This window comes from Aspergillus versicolor, assembly GCF_001890125.1.
Source record: "Aspergillus versicolor CBS 583.65 unplaced genomic scaffold ASPVEscaffold_2, whole genome shotgun sequence".
NCBI lineage: Eukaryota > Fungi > Ascomycota > Eurotiomycetes > Eurotiales > Aspergillaceae > Aspergillus > Aspergillus versicolor.
The window spans coordinates 61,790-74,319 of NW_024467525.1; the positions used below are offsets into that span (position 1 = coordinate 61,790).

General features: G+C 47.4%; 7 protein-coding genes across 7 annotated transcripts; 5 read left to right on the forward strand and 2 right to left on the reverse strand.

Annotated features, from left to right (window-relative positions):
• Nucleotides 1-290: 290 nt before the first annotated feature.
• ASPVEDRAFT_49676 (uncharacterized protein) lies at nt 291-1,635 on the forward strand (the record flags this gene model as incomplete). The annotated part of the gene is made up of 2 exons (XM_040814200.1): nt 291-427; nt 483-1,635. The coding sequence occupies 2 exons, from the start codon at nt 291-293 to the stop codon at nt 1,633-1,635; spliced, it is 1,290 nt and encodes a 429-aa protein (XP_040663482.1).
• Nucleotides 1,636-2,253: 618 nt separating this feature from the next.
• On the reverse strand, nt 2,254-3,683 carry ASPVEDRAFT_49677 (DUF3844 domain-containing protein; the record flags this gene model as incomplete). Its single annotated transcript, XM_040814201.1, has 5 exons — nt 2,254-2,820; nt 2,896-3,042; nt 3,086-3,090; nt 3,127-3,294; nt 3,359-3,683. The coding sequence occupies 5 exons, from the start codon at nt 3,681-3,683 to the stop codon at nt 2,254-2,256; spliced, it is 1,212 nt and encodes a 403-aa protein (XP_040663483.1).
• Nucleotides 3,684-3,878: 195 nt separating this feature from the next.
• On the forward strand, nt 3,879-5,913 carry ASPVEDRAFT_422328 (uncharacterized protein). Its single transcript, XM_040812538.1, has 5 exons — nt 3,879-4,001; nt 4,134-4,330; nt 4,385-4,689; nt 4,743-4,884; nt 4,935-5,913. Exons 2-5 carry the CDS (start codon nt 4,206-4,208, stop codon nt 5,566-5,568), a joined length of 1,206 nt encoding a protein of 401 aa, XP_040663484.1. The 5' UTR covers nt 3,879-4,001; nt 4,134-4,205; the 3' UTR covers nt 5,569-5,913.
• On the forward strand, nt 5,668-6,872 carry ASPVEDRAFT_880006 (DsbA family protein; the record flags this gene model as incomplete). The annotated part of the gene is made up of 5 exons (XM_040818216.1): nt 5,668-6,083; nt 6,154-6,173; nt 6,230-6,631; nt 6,689-6,736; nt 6,795-6,872. The coding sequence occupies exons 1-5, from the start codon at nt 6,005-6,007 to the stop codon at nt 6,870-6,872; spliced, it is 627 nt and encodes a 208-aa protein (XP_040663485.1). The 5' UTR covers nt 5,668-6,004.
• Nucleotides 6,795-7,981, reverse strand: ASPVEDRAFT_37144 (cyclin-dependent protein kinase regulatory subunit CKS1). The gene is made up of 5 exons (XM_040811403.1): nt 7,890-7,981; nt 7,571-7,778; nt 7,379-7,523; nt 7,260-7,318; nt 6,795-7,205 (listed from the first exon to the last, which is right to left on the reverse strand). The coding sequence occupies exons 2-5, from the start codon at nt 7,672-7,674 to the stop codon at nt 7,169-7,171; spliced, it is 345 nt and encodes a 114-aa protein (XP_040663486.1). The 5' UTR covers nt 7,675-7,778; nt 7,890-7,981; the 3' UTR covers nt 6,795-7,168.
• A 447-nt stretch (nt 7,982-8,428) lies between these two features.
• On the forward strand, nt 8,429-11,336 carry hscA (putative Hsp70 chaperone (HscA)). Its single transcript, XM_040811404.1, has 7 exons — nt 8,429-8,868; nt 8,935-8,985; nt 9,045-9,171; nt 9,233-9,398; nt 9,489-10,196; nt 10,258-10,738; nt 10,811-11,336. Exons 1-7 carry the CDS (start codon nt 8,826-8,828, stop codon nt 11,077-11,079), a joined length of 1,845 nt encoding a protein of 614 aa, XP_040663487.1. The 5' UTR covers nt 8,429-8,825; the 3' UTR covers nt 11,080-11,336.
• A 198-nt stretch (nt 11,337-11,534) lies between these two features.
• Nucleotides 11,535-12,379, forward strand: ASPVEDRAFT_124321 (ribosome-recycling factor; the record flags this gene model as incomplete). The annotated part of the gene is made up of 2 exons (XM_040806167.1): nt 11,535-11,969; nt 12,032-12,379. The coding sequence occupies 2 exons, from the start codon at nt 11,535-11,537 to the stop codon at nt 12,377-12,379; spliced, it is 783 nt and encodes a 260-aa protein (XP_040663488.1).
• Nucleotides 12,380-12,530: the final 151 nt, after the last annotated feature.

A 12,530-nucleotide genomic window follows, 5' to 3' on the forward strand; every position in this document is an offset into this window, starting at 1 on the left:
CTGCGAAAATCGGTAAAATCCAGGGTATTTGCAGCGCAACCGCAGCTGCTATCAGTGATGCTCTATCAGGTGCTCGTTGAAAGGTGTTCTGCGAGCTACCCCCCTTGGACTCGATGAATTGAACTGCCGTTCTCGACACGATCTGTCAGGGCTTCCAGAGCGGAGTCCACTTTATCTCTCGAGAAGCTGAAGCTAGTGTCGTGGTGCTTTCGATCTAAAGCACTTTATTTTCACAAAACGCACTCCTAGCCACTCCTTCGACTCCTATTCTATACTACATTCTCGTCAATATGTCTTCCACAGCAAGCTCTGCGCCAGGAGCGTCTAATTCTGACAACAACTCAAATGATGATAACTCAAGCCCCACAAGCTCCCCCCTCCTATTTTTTGTTGCTCTTGGGTTTGGGGTTGTTTTCACAAATTTATGGTATGCCTGGCTTTGTACTCTACATATCATGACTGATATCGATGATGACTCGCAGGATTATTGTTGGTGTGAAATACTGCTTTAGATATAACCAGCGCAATCGCCAGATACGCAGTGAAGAGACCGGCGAGCCAATAGACTTGGTTGCAATGCCGCGAACACACCGAAGAAGAAGGGAAAAGAAGTTGATGACCATGGACGAAGTAAACGAGCGATTTCCACTTGTCAAATACAAAGTGTGGAGGTCTTCCCGGGCAAATGCAGGACTATCGACTACTGGTGGTATATCGGCACCTGATACGGGTCACACTCGAGAATTTCGGGAAGATCAGCAACCCATTCACGCGAAAACTGCTTCCCCTGTGGCTGCGTCCGAGGTTAAGTCTGAACAGGGGTTTGATTCGACTCGGTTGCACTCGCCGAAGCCTGCCGATGATGGTGTATCGCTACCACCGACCGAAGAGAAAAGCCTCAAAGATTTAACCCAACCGAACCACGCATACTCGAGGGTTAGCTCGGATCGGAATGATATAGAACAAAGGGACCCGGATGCTCATAGTAATTTACAAGAGGACGATGAAGTCATTCTTCCAGCTGCCGTTGCTACAGACCTTGTTACAAGCCCTGGAGACTCGTGCGCAATCTGCCTCGACATCATCGAGGATGACGATGACATCCGTGGCCTTACTTGTGGACATGCTTTTCACGCCTCGTGCGTCGACCCATGGCTGACAAGCCGTAGGGCTTCGTGTCCGCTATGTAAGGCAGATTACTATACACCTAAACCACGTGCCGACGTCACTGAGCCGTCTGCAACACATGACCGGTCTGGTCGACGCAACACAACCAGAATTGCTGCTCCAAACCAACCGCAAGCTGTATTTATCAGAGGGCGAGTTAATCCATTTAGGTCTCACACGGAATCGCCTCGACGACCACCACAAAGGCCTTCTGACATCGTTTCTAATTCCTCGAGGCCAACCGGCCGCCACTTCTGGGGAGCGTGGCCCCACTCCACACAAAGTACTCCGGAAACCGCTGAAGAGGACCGGCCACGAAATAGGTTTTGGGGGCCAGGACTGCCGTCTCGATTATTTAACATACGCGTTCCTTTCAGAGCCGGAAATCGGAGTTCTACAGCAACTCCTGACACTTTACCAAATAACCCACAAACTCCTAGCCAGCTGGAGGCCGGCCAAACCCACTGAATGGGACTTAAAAGCCCCCGCAACTAGTTGCACTTAATATTTTACACACCGTACCTCACCACCAGCATCTGGAATGCTTGTTTGAGGGGATTTGGGATGCATGGATATTGGTCCGTCGAGCCCACAGAAGCCGCTCCTTCGGCTGGAAGGAACATATTATACATCGGAGTTTTGAGCAGCGTTGCTTTGGCCTTTTTATTTTATTTTATTTTTTTTTCTTCTTCTTTGCGGATGCTTGGGCAATGGATTTCTTTGTTGATATCACCAATATATGGGAATTCTGTGATGGGCGTTGGTTCTGCTTTTAGGGTTATATATTGACGGGTAGGACCTTGAGCGAGTCTCAATCTGCGATCGCATATGCATGTACTCCCAGAGATTGTATGATTTTTTCTGGCATCGAAGGTGTTCTCTATATCTCCATCAGCTCTTATTCGCAGTTGGCTAACCAAACGAAATATTACTCATTTGGAACCGCACTTATACAGTTATACTACCTTCCACACCCCGAATCAAAAGACAATAGTTCAACAAACAACATTTTCTAACGATACAATTGTAAATAGCCATCGAGAATGACTGCCAGCATCACAACCAACGAGATACACCATGGATATTTCACTTCTGTGTTCTGCTGGGCCCAACACCAGCACCAATAACGCCTGGTAATTCAGTGTTCCCAACGCGAAATATCATTCCAGCGGCAGCACCGACCACCACCATGATAGCTATAGTGACGCCAGCAATCAAAAAGAAAGGGGAACTGAGGTCCCTTTTCTGACAAGCAGCGCCGCCCCATCGGACCTTTTGTCCCACCCCACCTTCTGTCTTAACGTAAGTCTCGTGGCAGCGACAGGCGTAGCAGTCGCCGGATTTCTCATAGCATGCACCATGCCCCGAACAGGTGTTTGTTGCTTCATTGCAAGACGAGTTCGATGCATAGCAGACGGGCGCAAGGGACAGCGGAACATCTGCTCGTTGTTCAAAGACTATGGGCTGGGCATCCCTGCTTAAAGTGGCAGAGGCACCGACCTTCGTAATGTGCGGCGACCGCTTTGAATACGAAGACCTGGGCCTTACCTTAGAGTAAGGCAGGACTACTGCCGTTGCTGTCTTGCCATTCAACGAATGCGAATGTAGCTCAGAGAAAAGGGATTTCAGGCTGTGTATATAGGTCGAAGAAGCCTTGGACTTTACAAACAGCCGCGGTTAGCATTGTTCTTCGATATTACGCAACGGCATCGAAACGGTTATGAATACCTCGAATGAAATGTGTACGACCATGGTTCCCTTGCGAGCATTGAGCCACAATTCGCCCATGTTAGCCTGGCTAAGAAGCTGGCTATGAAAGCCGCGACTGAACTTTTGTGAACCGAAGTTTCGCGGAAGACAAAATTGTAGGAAATCCTGACAAGCAGGTTAGTATTTGCGCAATACCCCGTCTGCGTACATAGGCTAAATCAGCGATCACCTCATTTGTCTGGAAATAACCATTCCTGTGGTTGGAGTGGTTGTAGAACGAGCAGTGCTTGCTTTCTGGGCTGACTATGCCATCAGGGCGATTCTCTAAAAGGAAGTCGATGAAATCATCTCCTGCTGAATCTGTAGCGAATCTAGAAATCACCAATTCACTTTCATATTCATTTCGGATTGAAGATTCTGGGGTAGTGTTTCATTAGAATTAGAATTATACTCTCCACTAATGAAGGTGACGTTGACGTACCAGCTTCGTTATCTAGCCCTTCCAATATGACAGTTATTGTATCTAGGTCTCCATCGCCAGCTAGCGCACCGAAAAGCTGGCCTGGAGGTCCCGCAAATCTACCCAAGAAATCGATGCGACTTTCATCTGATCCCTCTAGCTCTGACGCGGTGAATGATTTGGATCGCAGCTCCAATAAACGCTGAAGAGTGGCACTCGACGTGACTGAAGACTTCAAACCTTGCCCTTGGGGGTTTAACCCGAAAGAAATCACTGAAGCTTCCAAGGCGGTAGTTTCGGTAGTGAGGGTGGCAAACGTAGCGAGGAAGCCGAGGAGAGACCGCATACTGGAATAGGTCTGGGAGTAGTGGAAAGTGGCGCGGTGTCACTTCCACTATATTTGTTCACAGTTGGCTTCTATACAGGTAGCTGTAGGATAAACCTTAGGGCATAGTGTGACTTGCCTTGGTAGTCAGAGCCTTGTCAAGCACTGAAATTATTGTTCGGTCTGAATCATTTCCTTGTAAGTAGCCTGTCTGGACCATGATCACGTGCACTAGCTTGCGAGGAGGTACACAGTTATTATCAGGCGGACTTCTGCTCTGGAGTAATAATTCACCCAGTTATTAACTGACTTCTCTTATTTTGGTCTTCTTATGGAAATGTATGTATTCATACTTCTTTTGGCCCCAATCCCTCAGAAACCCAAATACAGCCCAACCTCTTGTTGGCGATCCCCGACCACATGGTATTTTTGCGGAATTTTGCAGCTGATTTGAGTTGTCAACCATCTAAGAGCTCCACATTTACGGACTATAGTGAAGTTGGTGAGGGCAATCGTTTTGTCTCCGACAGATGTGCCATACCAATGCCGCTATTAAGGCCGCAGTCTCATAGCCCTCGATTGCCCCTAACAACCCGTTCGTCAAGCCGCTGCTTTTCACATTCGTCCAACCTACTCTATGTAAAAGTCAAACGACCGCCGTGGTTCAGGTAAACTCCAGCCTATATGCACAGACATTTCGCCAACTAATGTAATGACGGCAGGAGGTTCGCGTCCCGAGTTTTCTTTCTTGGGGCCGCCGCCTGCACCTGGAACTCATTCGTTTCAGTACAACAGGATACGACATCCCGCGATGTAGAATTCCAGGGTCATTCCCCTGACAGTCATACGCTTGGAGATACCAAATCCAATAAAACAGCGAAACCACAACAAAGCCATCCGAGTCCCGTTTTCATACCTATCGGTTGGAGACGCTTAGAAGAGGGCAAATTCTATGCAGCATCAGATCCGGAGTGGAAGACGTTCGTCAAAATCTCTAAAGACCAAAAGAAAATTCGAGTGCTCAAAGGTAATTCATCTCACCAACCCCTAATATGTCAATTTTTATTCTCAACCAAATAGATGAATTGGCATCCATCGTCCTGACTGAGGCATCGCAATCAAGCCTCCTATTACGTATGTTGGGGCCACCCTTCACAGTGTCACAACAATGGTTGCTACACCATTTCCCATCCCGTGCACCGCCAGAATACTATCAACCAGGGTATGTACGCTCCCTATTTAGAGTTTTTCTTGTCTCTCACGATTAGATAGGTTGGAAATCACCGATGCTTGGATATCGTGGGTTTGGAAACCCATGTCGAACGAGAACATTAGCAAGTCTGTACGACCGTATTTTGTGGCGCTTGGGGTAAAGGATGCATATTCAATACTCTGGGGGAATTTCCTTGATAAGTTTAGGACCAATTATCGCGAAGATGGGAGTGCATTGGGCTTGCCGGACTCATCTTCGAAGGCGTTACTGCCGTCTGACTTCACGGCACTGGACAAGCTCGGTGATGCTTCGCGGCCAGAGTCGCAGCTTTTCCAGCCTTCTAGTCCCCAAAACAGAGCGGGTCAAACTGACGCGGACAGACGCCCTCGGCCTTCAACCATTTTGTCCACACTACAGTGGTTGCCTTTGCCAAAATTTGGCCCCGGGACAGATCTATATGTAGCCTCACTGGCTTTCAAACATCGCATTAATGAATGTCAGGAACGCGAATTACGTGTTTCCCGCCGGGGGACTTTCTTGGTTCGTGGCCCGGTGGGCCTCAGTGGCTCGGTTGGATTCTGCAGAATCGAAGTGGAGGGGGAATATGACCCAGCAGCCTCGGAGTGGGTGTCCATTTCTATGTACCTCAAAGACATTCGTTCTTTCAAGCAGAAACCCCTTGGTGGAAAATAAGGATACGCCGCATTACACGGTGGGTGTGGTTATCGACATCTATATATATAGAGGCCGCAGTTCTGCTTGAGCCACCGGCACATTGGCTCTTGCAGTATCTATGCGTTAAAAAGCCTCGCGCCCCTTTTTAATAGAGCAGGATACTCAATGTATTCTCTAATGCTTCAAAACCATATCATCAGAAGTTGCATGCATTGTTACTCTGGCTGCCTTGGGAGAGTCGTAACTTGGTTCGTCCCGCCGTTTACCTCAGTACAGGACTTAGGAAGCTCAATGGGCGTTTGCGCTATGCTTACTAACTCATCGGCGACTACGTCGTGTTTTACCCCGCGGTCCCTTGGAGTAGACCTCAATCCCATCGAAGAAATCTGCCATTCTCCGAAGAATCTCAATCTAAGAGAGCCACAATACTCCTTTGGAAGACAAATAAGCGATAATGGCACTTGCCCCGAGATTCACTGGACAGAAGTTGATGCCTCTTGGAGGTCATCAGCCACAACATACGCTTGAACTGTGTTTGTTAGCCCCGGCCCTAGGGGAAAACAGAGTAGAGCAGCACTGACAGGTATTTGATGTACTGGAAAGATCTCGACTACGTTTGCCCTGTCAGTCACAAATTGCTACTTAGAAGTTGCCAATACTGAACACTGCATTTGCCTAGTTCTCTGCGAAGCTATTCAAGACCTTCTACACTGCGGCCATACCCATAATCACCGAAAGGTATCAGTCATGCATCCAGGTTATCTTCCGCCAGCACATTCAACCTTGGCATCCGGCATCGACGCTCACGCACGAAGCTGGTGCCGCGGTTCTCAAGACAGCCCCAGAAAAATTCTGGAAGTTCAGTGCGGCCTTGTTCGAACACCAACAAGAATTTTTCGATCTGAACGTAGTGAATGAAACACGCAACCAAACGTACGAAAAGCTTGCAAAAGTCGCAGAAAGTGTTGGCGTAGATAAAAACGATATTTTGGAACTGTTGATAGTCGCCGACCGACCTGGCGAGGAAGGACAATTGAACGCCGGCAACAAGGTCACGAATGATATCAAGTTAATGATCAAAGTATGTGCCTGGGAATCCATTCTCGATGAAACCGACGCAACCTAATACCGAGCGCAGGCAAGCCGAGTGGTCGGGGTTCATGTTTCGCCAACAGCGTATTTCAATGTGCGATACCTAAGCCACAATTCCTCGCGTTTGAAAAACGCTGACTTTAGGCGTATAGGGCATTGAAGAACCGGGAATCAGTAGTAGCTTCACTCCTACTCAATGGGAGCAATGGCTGGCCAAAAATGCAATTTGAAACCCCCAATACTTGAACGCATATCTCAGGACCGGAAAGGCAGTGGAGAATAATATTGTGATTTTAACGACCCTCAAGCTTTAGTGTGTGAGTGAAAGGTCTTGCTTATATGAATCATACCGTATTTCATTTGGAATTTCTTGCATGGAGTATCGGTTTGCTCTGGGATGATTATAAAATGCATTTGTTTTGCGCAACAGAGCATGTCAAGATGTTCCTTCCTTAGTATCTCGGTCTTTCGACGCGGTTCAACTGCCAATGATGGACATGATCTTCATAACCTTCGGAATAAATATTTATTGTGAGATTGGTGGCTGGTAATTCAGAGGTCGTCTGTACACACTGTCAGTATAGTCAATAGGGTGATTACTATAACCGCGGCCATACTTGAACAGAAGAATATGTGGCTCCGGTTCGTGAACCTCGTAGTGTTCCCATCCCAGACTCTATTAAACTCCAGGTTAGTTGTTTCACCCCGGCATGATTTTTTGTCGGCTACTGCGTACTTGAGTGATACCAAGAGCTCGCCATTCTTCCTCCCATAATAGTTTAAGGGTCCCTTTTGAGCTGTCAAAGTAGTCGGCGGGAATTTTTTTTAGCATGTTCTTTGGCAGCTGAACGTGACGGTATTCAAATTGGTCATCGGAGTATCTGCGCGTGTTAAAGAAGCTGGCTATGGTGCAACTAAACGTACGCACCTTGCTGAGTAGTGGATAGAGTCGATAAACTCGTCTAGTCTCTCACGCTCGGATTCAAGCAAAGGGCGGGGCTTTTTGTTCTTCCGGCTAGGATCGATCTCCATTTGGTCAATAGATAGCGATTGAATGGGCTATTGGCGTGGTGATAGTAGTATGATAGTAGTGTATTGCAGAAGGACGCCAGAAGAATGTGTATGTTAAAGTGAAACTGATTGATCGTTTGTCAGGCTCTTTCTTATTTCTTATATGGGCGGAGAAGGAACCCGGAACCCTTCATTCCTAGTGAGAGCAACTCATTGTTATGGGCTGAATTTCTTACCGTGCTATCTTTTAAAGTTGAGCACCAATGCAAAACTGTATTGACGCGTGGTGAAGTTGCTGGCTGAACGAGGTGTTGAGGGTTGATCCAGAGCTCTGATCTCAGGTTGCGGGCTTTTAAAGTTGTCCGACCTGTTTTGTCGGGGTCTGCAACCATGTTAATGCCTCAGGTATCGAAAGTTTTTACCAGCCAAAATACTAAGTTCCAATCGTCGAAAAGAACACCGTTAGTATTACTACGTACAACTATTAGCAACAGCCTTACCAGCGTCGATCTATTTGTTCAATCCCAAATAACGACCTACTATTAGGACTTCGATATCCGTGTTCTGCACGTCATAACGCACTGGGAATACTATTAATTCTAATATAGTAACCACGAGTGCTACTGCAGTCGAAGTAGAAAGTGCTGTACCTATGATGGATTTAGTTCTAGGCACTGGCCTCTGTACCAAGGGGGATGGGGATTTTTTTTTTTTAATTTGCTACGTATGCGCCTTCTCTGGTATTATCAGAGACTTTATACTTACCTTACTGATAGTTCCAATTCTACTTGAACTTATTAGCTTTTCCAATAATCTCTTGGAATAAGTACTACTCAGTTTTGGTTCAGTTGGATGGCGGCACGTTGGCAAGGCAAGCCTGCCGGGCCGATAAGCTCGTTAATCGCAGCAGTGATGGTGGCTTATCTAATCCTGTTTCCTTCCGATAGTTAGCCCCGCCAACCATAATTCTGGGTATCCAACCGAGGACGCGAGGCAAAAAAAAAGTTTCGAAAGTGGGTTATTTTTTTTGCCCTCCAAAATTTTACCGCTCCCACTTACAAAGGCTGGAAGCGGATATATAACACCCTCGACTCTACCTTTTTCCCCTTTCAATTAACCACCCGCCTTTAAAACCTACATACCCAACACCTTTTACTCCCTCCCCTGTCAAAATGTCTGACGAGGTTTACGAAGGCGCCATTGGTATTGACCTTGGTAGGCACTAATAATATTTTGTTCTTCCTTACAAGCCCTTTTCGGTCTCGCTGACAGCCAACCCAGGCACAACTTACTCTTGTGTTGCCAACTATGAGGGCACAAATGTGGAAATCAGTATGTTTTGAAAAAAAAAAGAGACATTTGACAAGACCATTTACCAACCTCGCGTTTAGTTGCCAATGAACAGGGTAGCTACACAACTCCCTCTTTCGTGTCTTTCACCGATAAGGAGCGTTTGATTGGCGAGGCGGCGAAGAATCAGGCGGCCATGAACCCCCAGAACACCATCTTCGATATCAAGTAAGTTGAGATTGAGGCTAGCGTAGAAGCCGCGAAACCTGACTTCGTTTCTTCTCTCCAGACGTCTCATTGGCCGACGCTATGAGGACCCTATCGTCAAGAAGGACGTTGAGTCTTGGCCCTTCAAGGTTGTTGACCAGGGTGGAAACCCTGTTGTGGAAGTCGAGTACCTCGAAGAGACCAAGACTTTCACTCCCCAAGAAATCTCATCCATGGTTCTGATGAAGGTACGCAATGGCCATTTTATTCACTTCAGTCAATGACCATTCTTTGCTGCACTGCTTGATCAATCACATGCTAACACGGCCTATAAATAGATGAAAGAAGTCGCTGAGACTAAACTCGGGAAAAAGGTTGAGAAGGCTGTCATTACCGTCCCAGCCTACTTCAACGACAACCAGCGTCAGGCTACTAAGGATGCTGGTGCCATCTCTGGTCTCAATGTTCTCCGTATCATCAACGAACCTACCGCCGCTGCTATTGCCTATGGTCTGGGCTCTGGAAAGTCTGAGAAGGAGCGTAATGTTCTGATTTACGATCTTGGCGGTGGTACCTTCGATGTCAGCTTGCTGAACATCCAAGGTGGAGTTTTCACGGTCAAGGCGACTGCTGGTGATACCCACCTTGGTGGTCAGGACTTTGACACGAACCTTCTTGAGCACTTCAAGAAGGAATTCCAGAAGAAGACTGGCAAGGACCTTTCTGGTGATGCAAGGGCTCTGCGTCGTCTAAGAACCGCCTGTGAGCGTGCCAAGCGCACTCTCTCCAACGCGACTCAGACCACTGTCGAAATTGACTCATTATTCGATGGTGAGGATTTCAACACCTCTATCACTCGTGCTCGCTTTGAGGATCTCAATGCCAAGTCATTCTCTGGCACTCTTGAGCCAGTTCAGCAGGTCCTGAAGGATTCTGGTCTCGGAAAGGAACAAGTTGATGAGATTGTGCTCGTTGGTGGTTCTACCCGTATTCCTCGCATCCAGAAGCTGCTGAGCGACTTCTTCGGCGGTAAGAAGCTAGAGAAGGTGAGTTGTTCTTCTAATGTCCTGGTATTATAGATAAGGATAAAACTTACAATACTTGCAGAGTATCAACCCCGATGAGGCTGTTGCTTATGGTGCTGCCGTTCAGGCTGGTATTCTTTCTGGAAAGGCTACTTCCGCTGAAACCCAGGATCTTCTCCTCCTGGATGTTGTTCCTCTTTCTCTTGGTGTTGCTATGGAGGGCAACATCTTCGCTCCCGTGGTTTCCCGTGGTCAGACTGTCCCCACCATCAAAAAGCGTACTTTCACCACTGTGGTGGATAACCAGACCACTGTGCAGTTCCCTGTGTTCCAAGGTGAGCGTACTAACTGCGCCGACAACACCTCTCTGGGCGAGTTCACCTTGGCTCCCATTCCGCCTATGAGAGCTGGAGAAGCTGCTCTGGAGTGTGTTTTTGAGGTCGACGTCAACGGTATCCTCAAGGTCACTGCCACAGAGAAGTCCTCCGGCCGCAGTGCAAACATTACTATCTCTAACGCTGTCGGCAAACTTTCTACCACTGAGATTGAGCAGATGATTGACGGTGAGTCAGCTCCTATCTAGCGTCTCCCTCCCAAATCTAGAGCGTCACTGATTTTCTCTTTCTTTTGCGAAGATGCTGCCAAGTTTAAGACTAGCGATGAGGCCTTCACCAAGCGATTCGAATCCCGGCAACAGCTCGAGTCGTACATCTCCCGCGTTGAGGAGATCGTCTCTGACCCCACCATGTCGATGAAGCTTAAGCGTGGTAACAGAGAGAAGATCGAGTCCGCACTCAGCGATGCTATGGCACAGCTTGAGGTCGAGGATTCGACCCCAGACGACCTGAAGAAGAAGGAGTTGGCTCTCAAGAGACTCATTACCAAGGCTATGGCTACGCGGTAAAGGTCGAATTTATGGCGGCATGACTTGATACTTGCGAGTTGGACATAGTAAGAATTCCGGGCTGGAATTACTTGGCATGGGTTGGGGGAATGATCGTTATCAAAAGTATCTTCTAGATTTTATACATGAGGGTAGCTTGGAGCTTTAATGATTACGACGAGTCTGTCAATAAAATGAAAATATATGTAGACTCTTTGCAACTGCATCTTCTAAGATATCCAAAATATTGTAGCTAGCTATACGGGAGGGAGTCTTGACCGTCGACTTTCCAGTTCCCCCAGCAGGAATCTTCACGGAATGGAGAAATTCGGGTTGAAGTGGAGTAAGACTTGCTCTCAGTTTCTTGGCACCACCGGACAGTTATGCGAGCCTATACCTACCAGGAAGTTGAAACCTTTCGTCCCAGTCTTTAACAGTCAATTATACTTTACTATCAAAAATCCCGTACAATAATGATGCGCCATCCTACAGTATTTACGCAGCAATTTTTACCGTTTTTTAAAGCACCCCATTCCCAAGCCGTATATGGGATAGAACTCCGACGCCATACCCTTCTACGGAACTTCTCCAATTCGCCATTCTCAAATAAAAGTAAGAGACGGGATATCGTGAGGCAATCAGATTCGGAAGCGAGATCTTCTCAGGCAATTTCTGCGCCCGGGGACCCTCTAGACCTTTCACAACTTGAACACGGGATTGCGGCCGCAGTATCTCGACTCAAGGATGAGCTTTCAAGGCTCCGCATGGGAGGGAGGTTGAGCACGGAGACAATCGAGGGTCTTCGTGTCCAGTTGAGCAAGGGAGCGAAGGAAACAGCGAAACTAGGAGAGATAGCCCAGGTTGTACCCAAAGGTGGACGCATGGTAACTGTTTTGGTCTCTGAGGAGAACGTATGTCTAGACATTGATAGAAGATCCCCGATTTCGTCCCAGTCTGATTCGTCTTTACACAGTATGTGAGACCTATATCATCGGCAATTCTTTCCTCCAGATTATCCTTGACTCCGCAACACGACCCTCATAATGGCCTCCAACTCAACATCCCGATTCCGCCGCCAACGAAAGAATCTCGAGACCAGACTATTCTCGCTGCAAAGACAGCCATGGAACGAGCTGCTAGTAGCGTCCGTGATTCGCGCGGAGTTATCCATAAACGTCTTCAGGAAATCGTTAAGAAAAAGATTGCCAGGCCGGATGATGCCCGGAAATCACAAGATAAAATGGAGAAGCTGACGGAGAAGGGTCAGAAAGAGGTGAAAGAGCTATTCGAGGCCGCGAAGAAGGTTATGGAACGAGTATAAGCTTGAGAGTGAGGGTTCAATGCTTAAATTTTGTATCAACATGTAGGGTAAGATGACACAATTCGTCGTACATATGACGTGTTCTTTGTATTTGAAGTCTGTACATCATATGTTGTCACAAGTACAACTAGCTATCGAGAATAAAAGGATG

Bases quoted from the DNA above. Each gene is read 5' to 3' on its own strand.
- ASPVEDRAFT_422328 (XM_040812538.1), top strand. From the start codon at position 4,206: ATGCCGCTATTAAGGCCGCAGTCTCATAGCCCTCGATTGCCCCTAACA. The intron at 4,331-4,384 runs GTAAACTCCAGC...TAATGACGGCAG, and splicing joins AAACGACCGCCGTGGTTCAG to GAGGTTCGCGTCCCGAGTTT. The intron at 4,885-4,934 runs GTATGTACGCTC...ACGATTAGATAG, and splicing joins CCAGAATACTATCAACCAGG to GTTGGAAATCACCGATGCTT.
- ASPVEDRAFT_37144 (XM_040811403.1), bottom strand. From the start codon at position 7,674: ATGGAGATCGATCCTAGCCGGAAGAACAAAAAGCCCCGCCCTTTGCTT. The intron at 7,524-7,570 runs GTGCGTACGTTT...TAACACGCGCAG, and splicing joins TCTATCCACTACTCAGCAAG to ATACTCCGATGACCAATTTG. The intron at 7,206-7,259 runs GTATGGCCGCGG...CAGTGTGTACAG, and splicing joins CCACATATTCTTCTGTTCAA to ACGACCTCTGAATTACCAGC.
- hscA (XM_040811404.1), top strand. From the start codon at position 8,826: ATGTCTGACGAGGTTTACGAAGGCGCCATTGGTATTGACCTTG. The intron at 9,172-9,232 runs GTAAGTTGAGAT...TCTTCTCTCCAG, and splicing joins AACACCATCTTCGATATCAA to ACGTCTCATTGGCCGACGCT. The intron at 10,197-10,257 runs GTGAGTTGTTCT...CAATACTTGCAG, and splicing joins GCGGTAAGAAGCTAGAGAAG to AGTATCAACCCCGATGAGGC.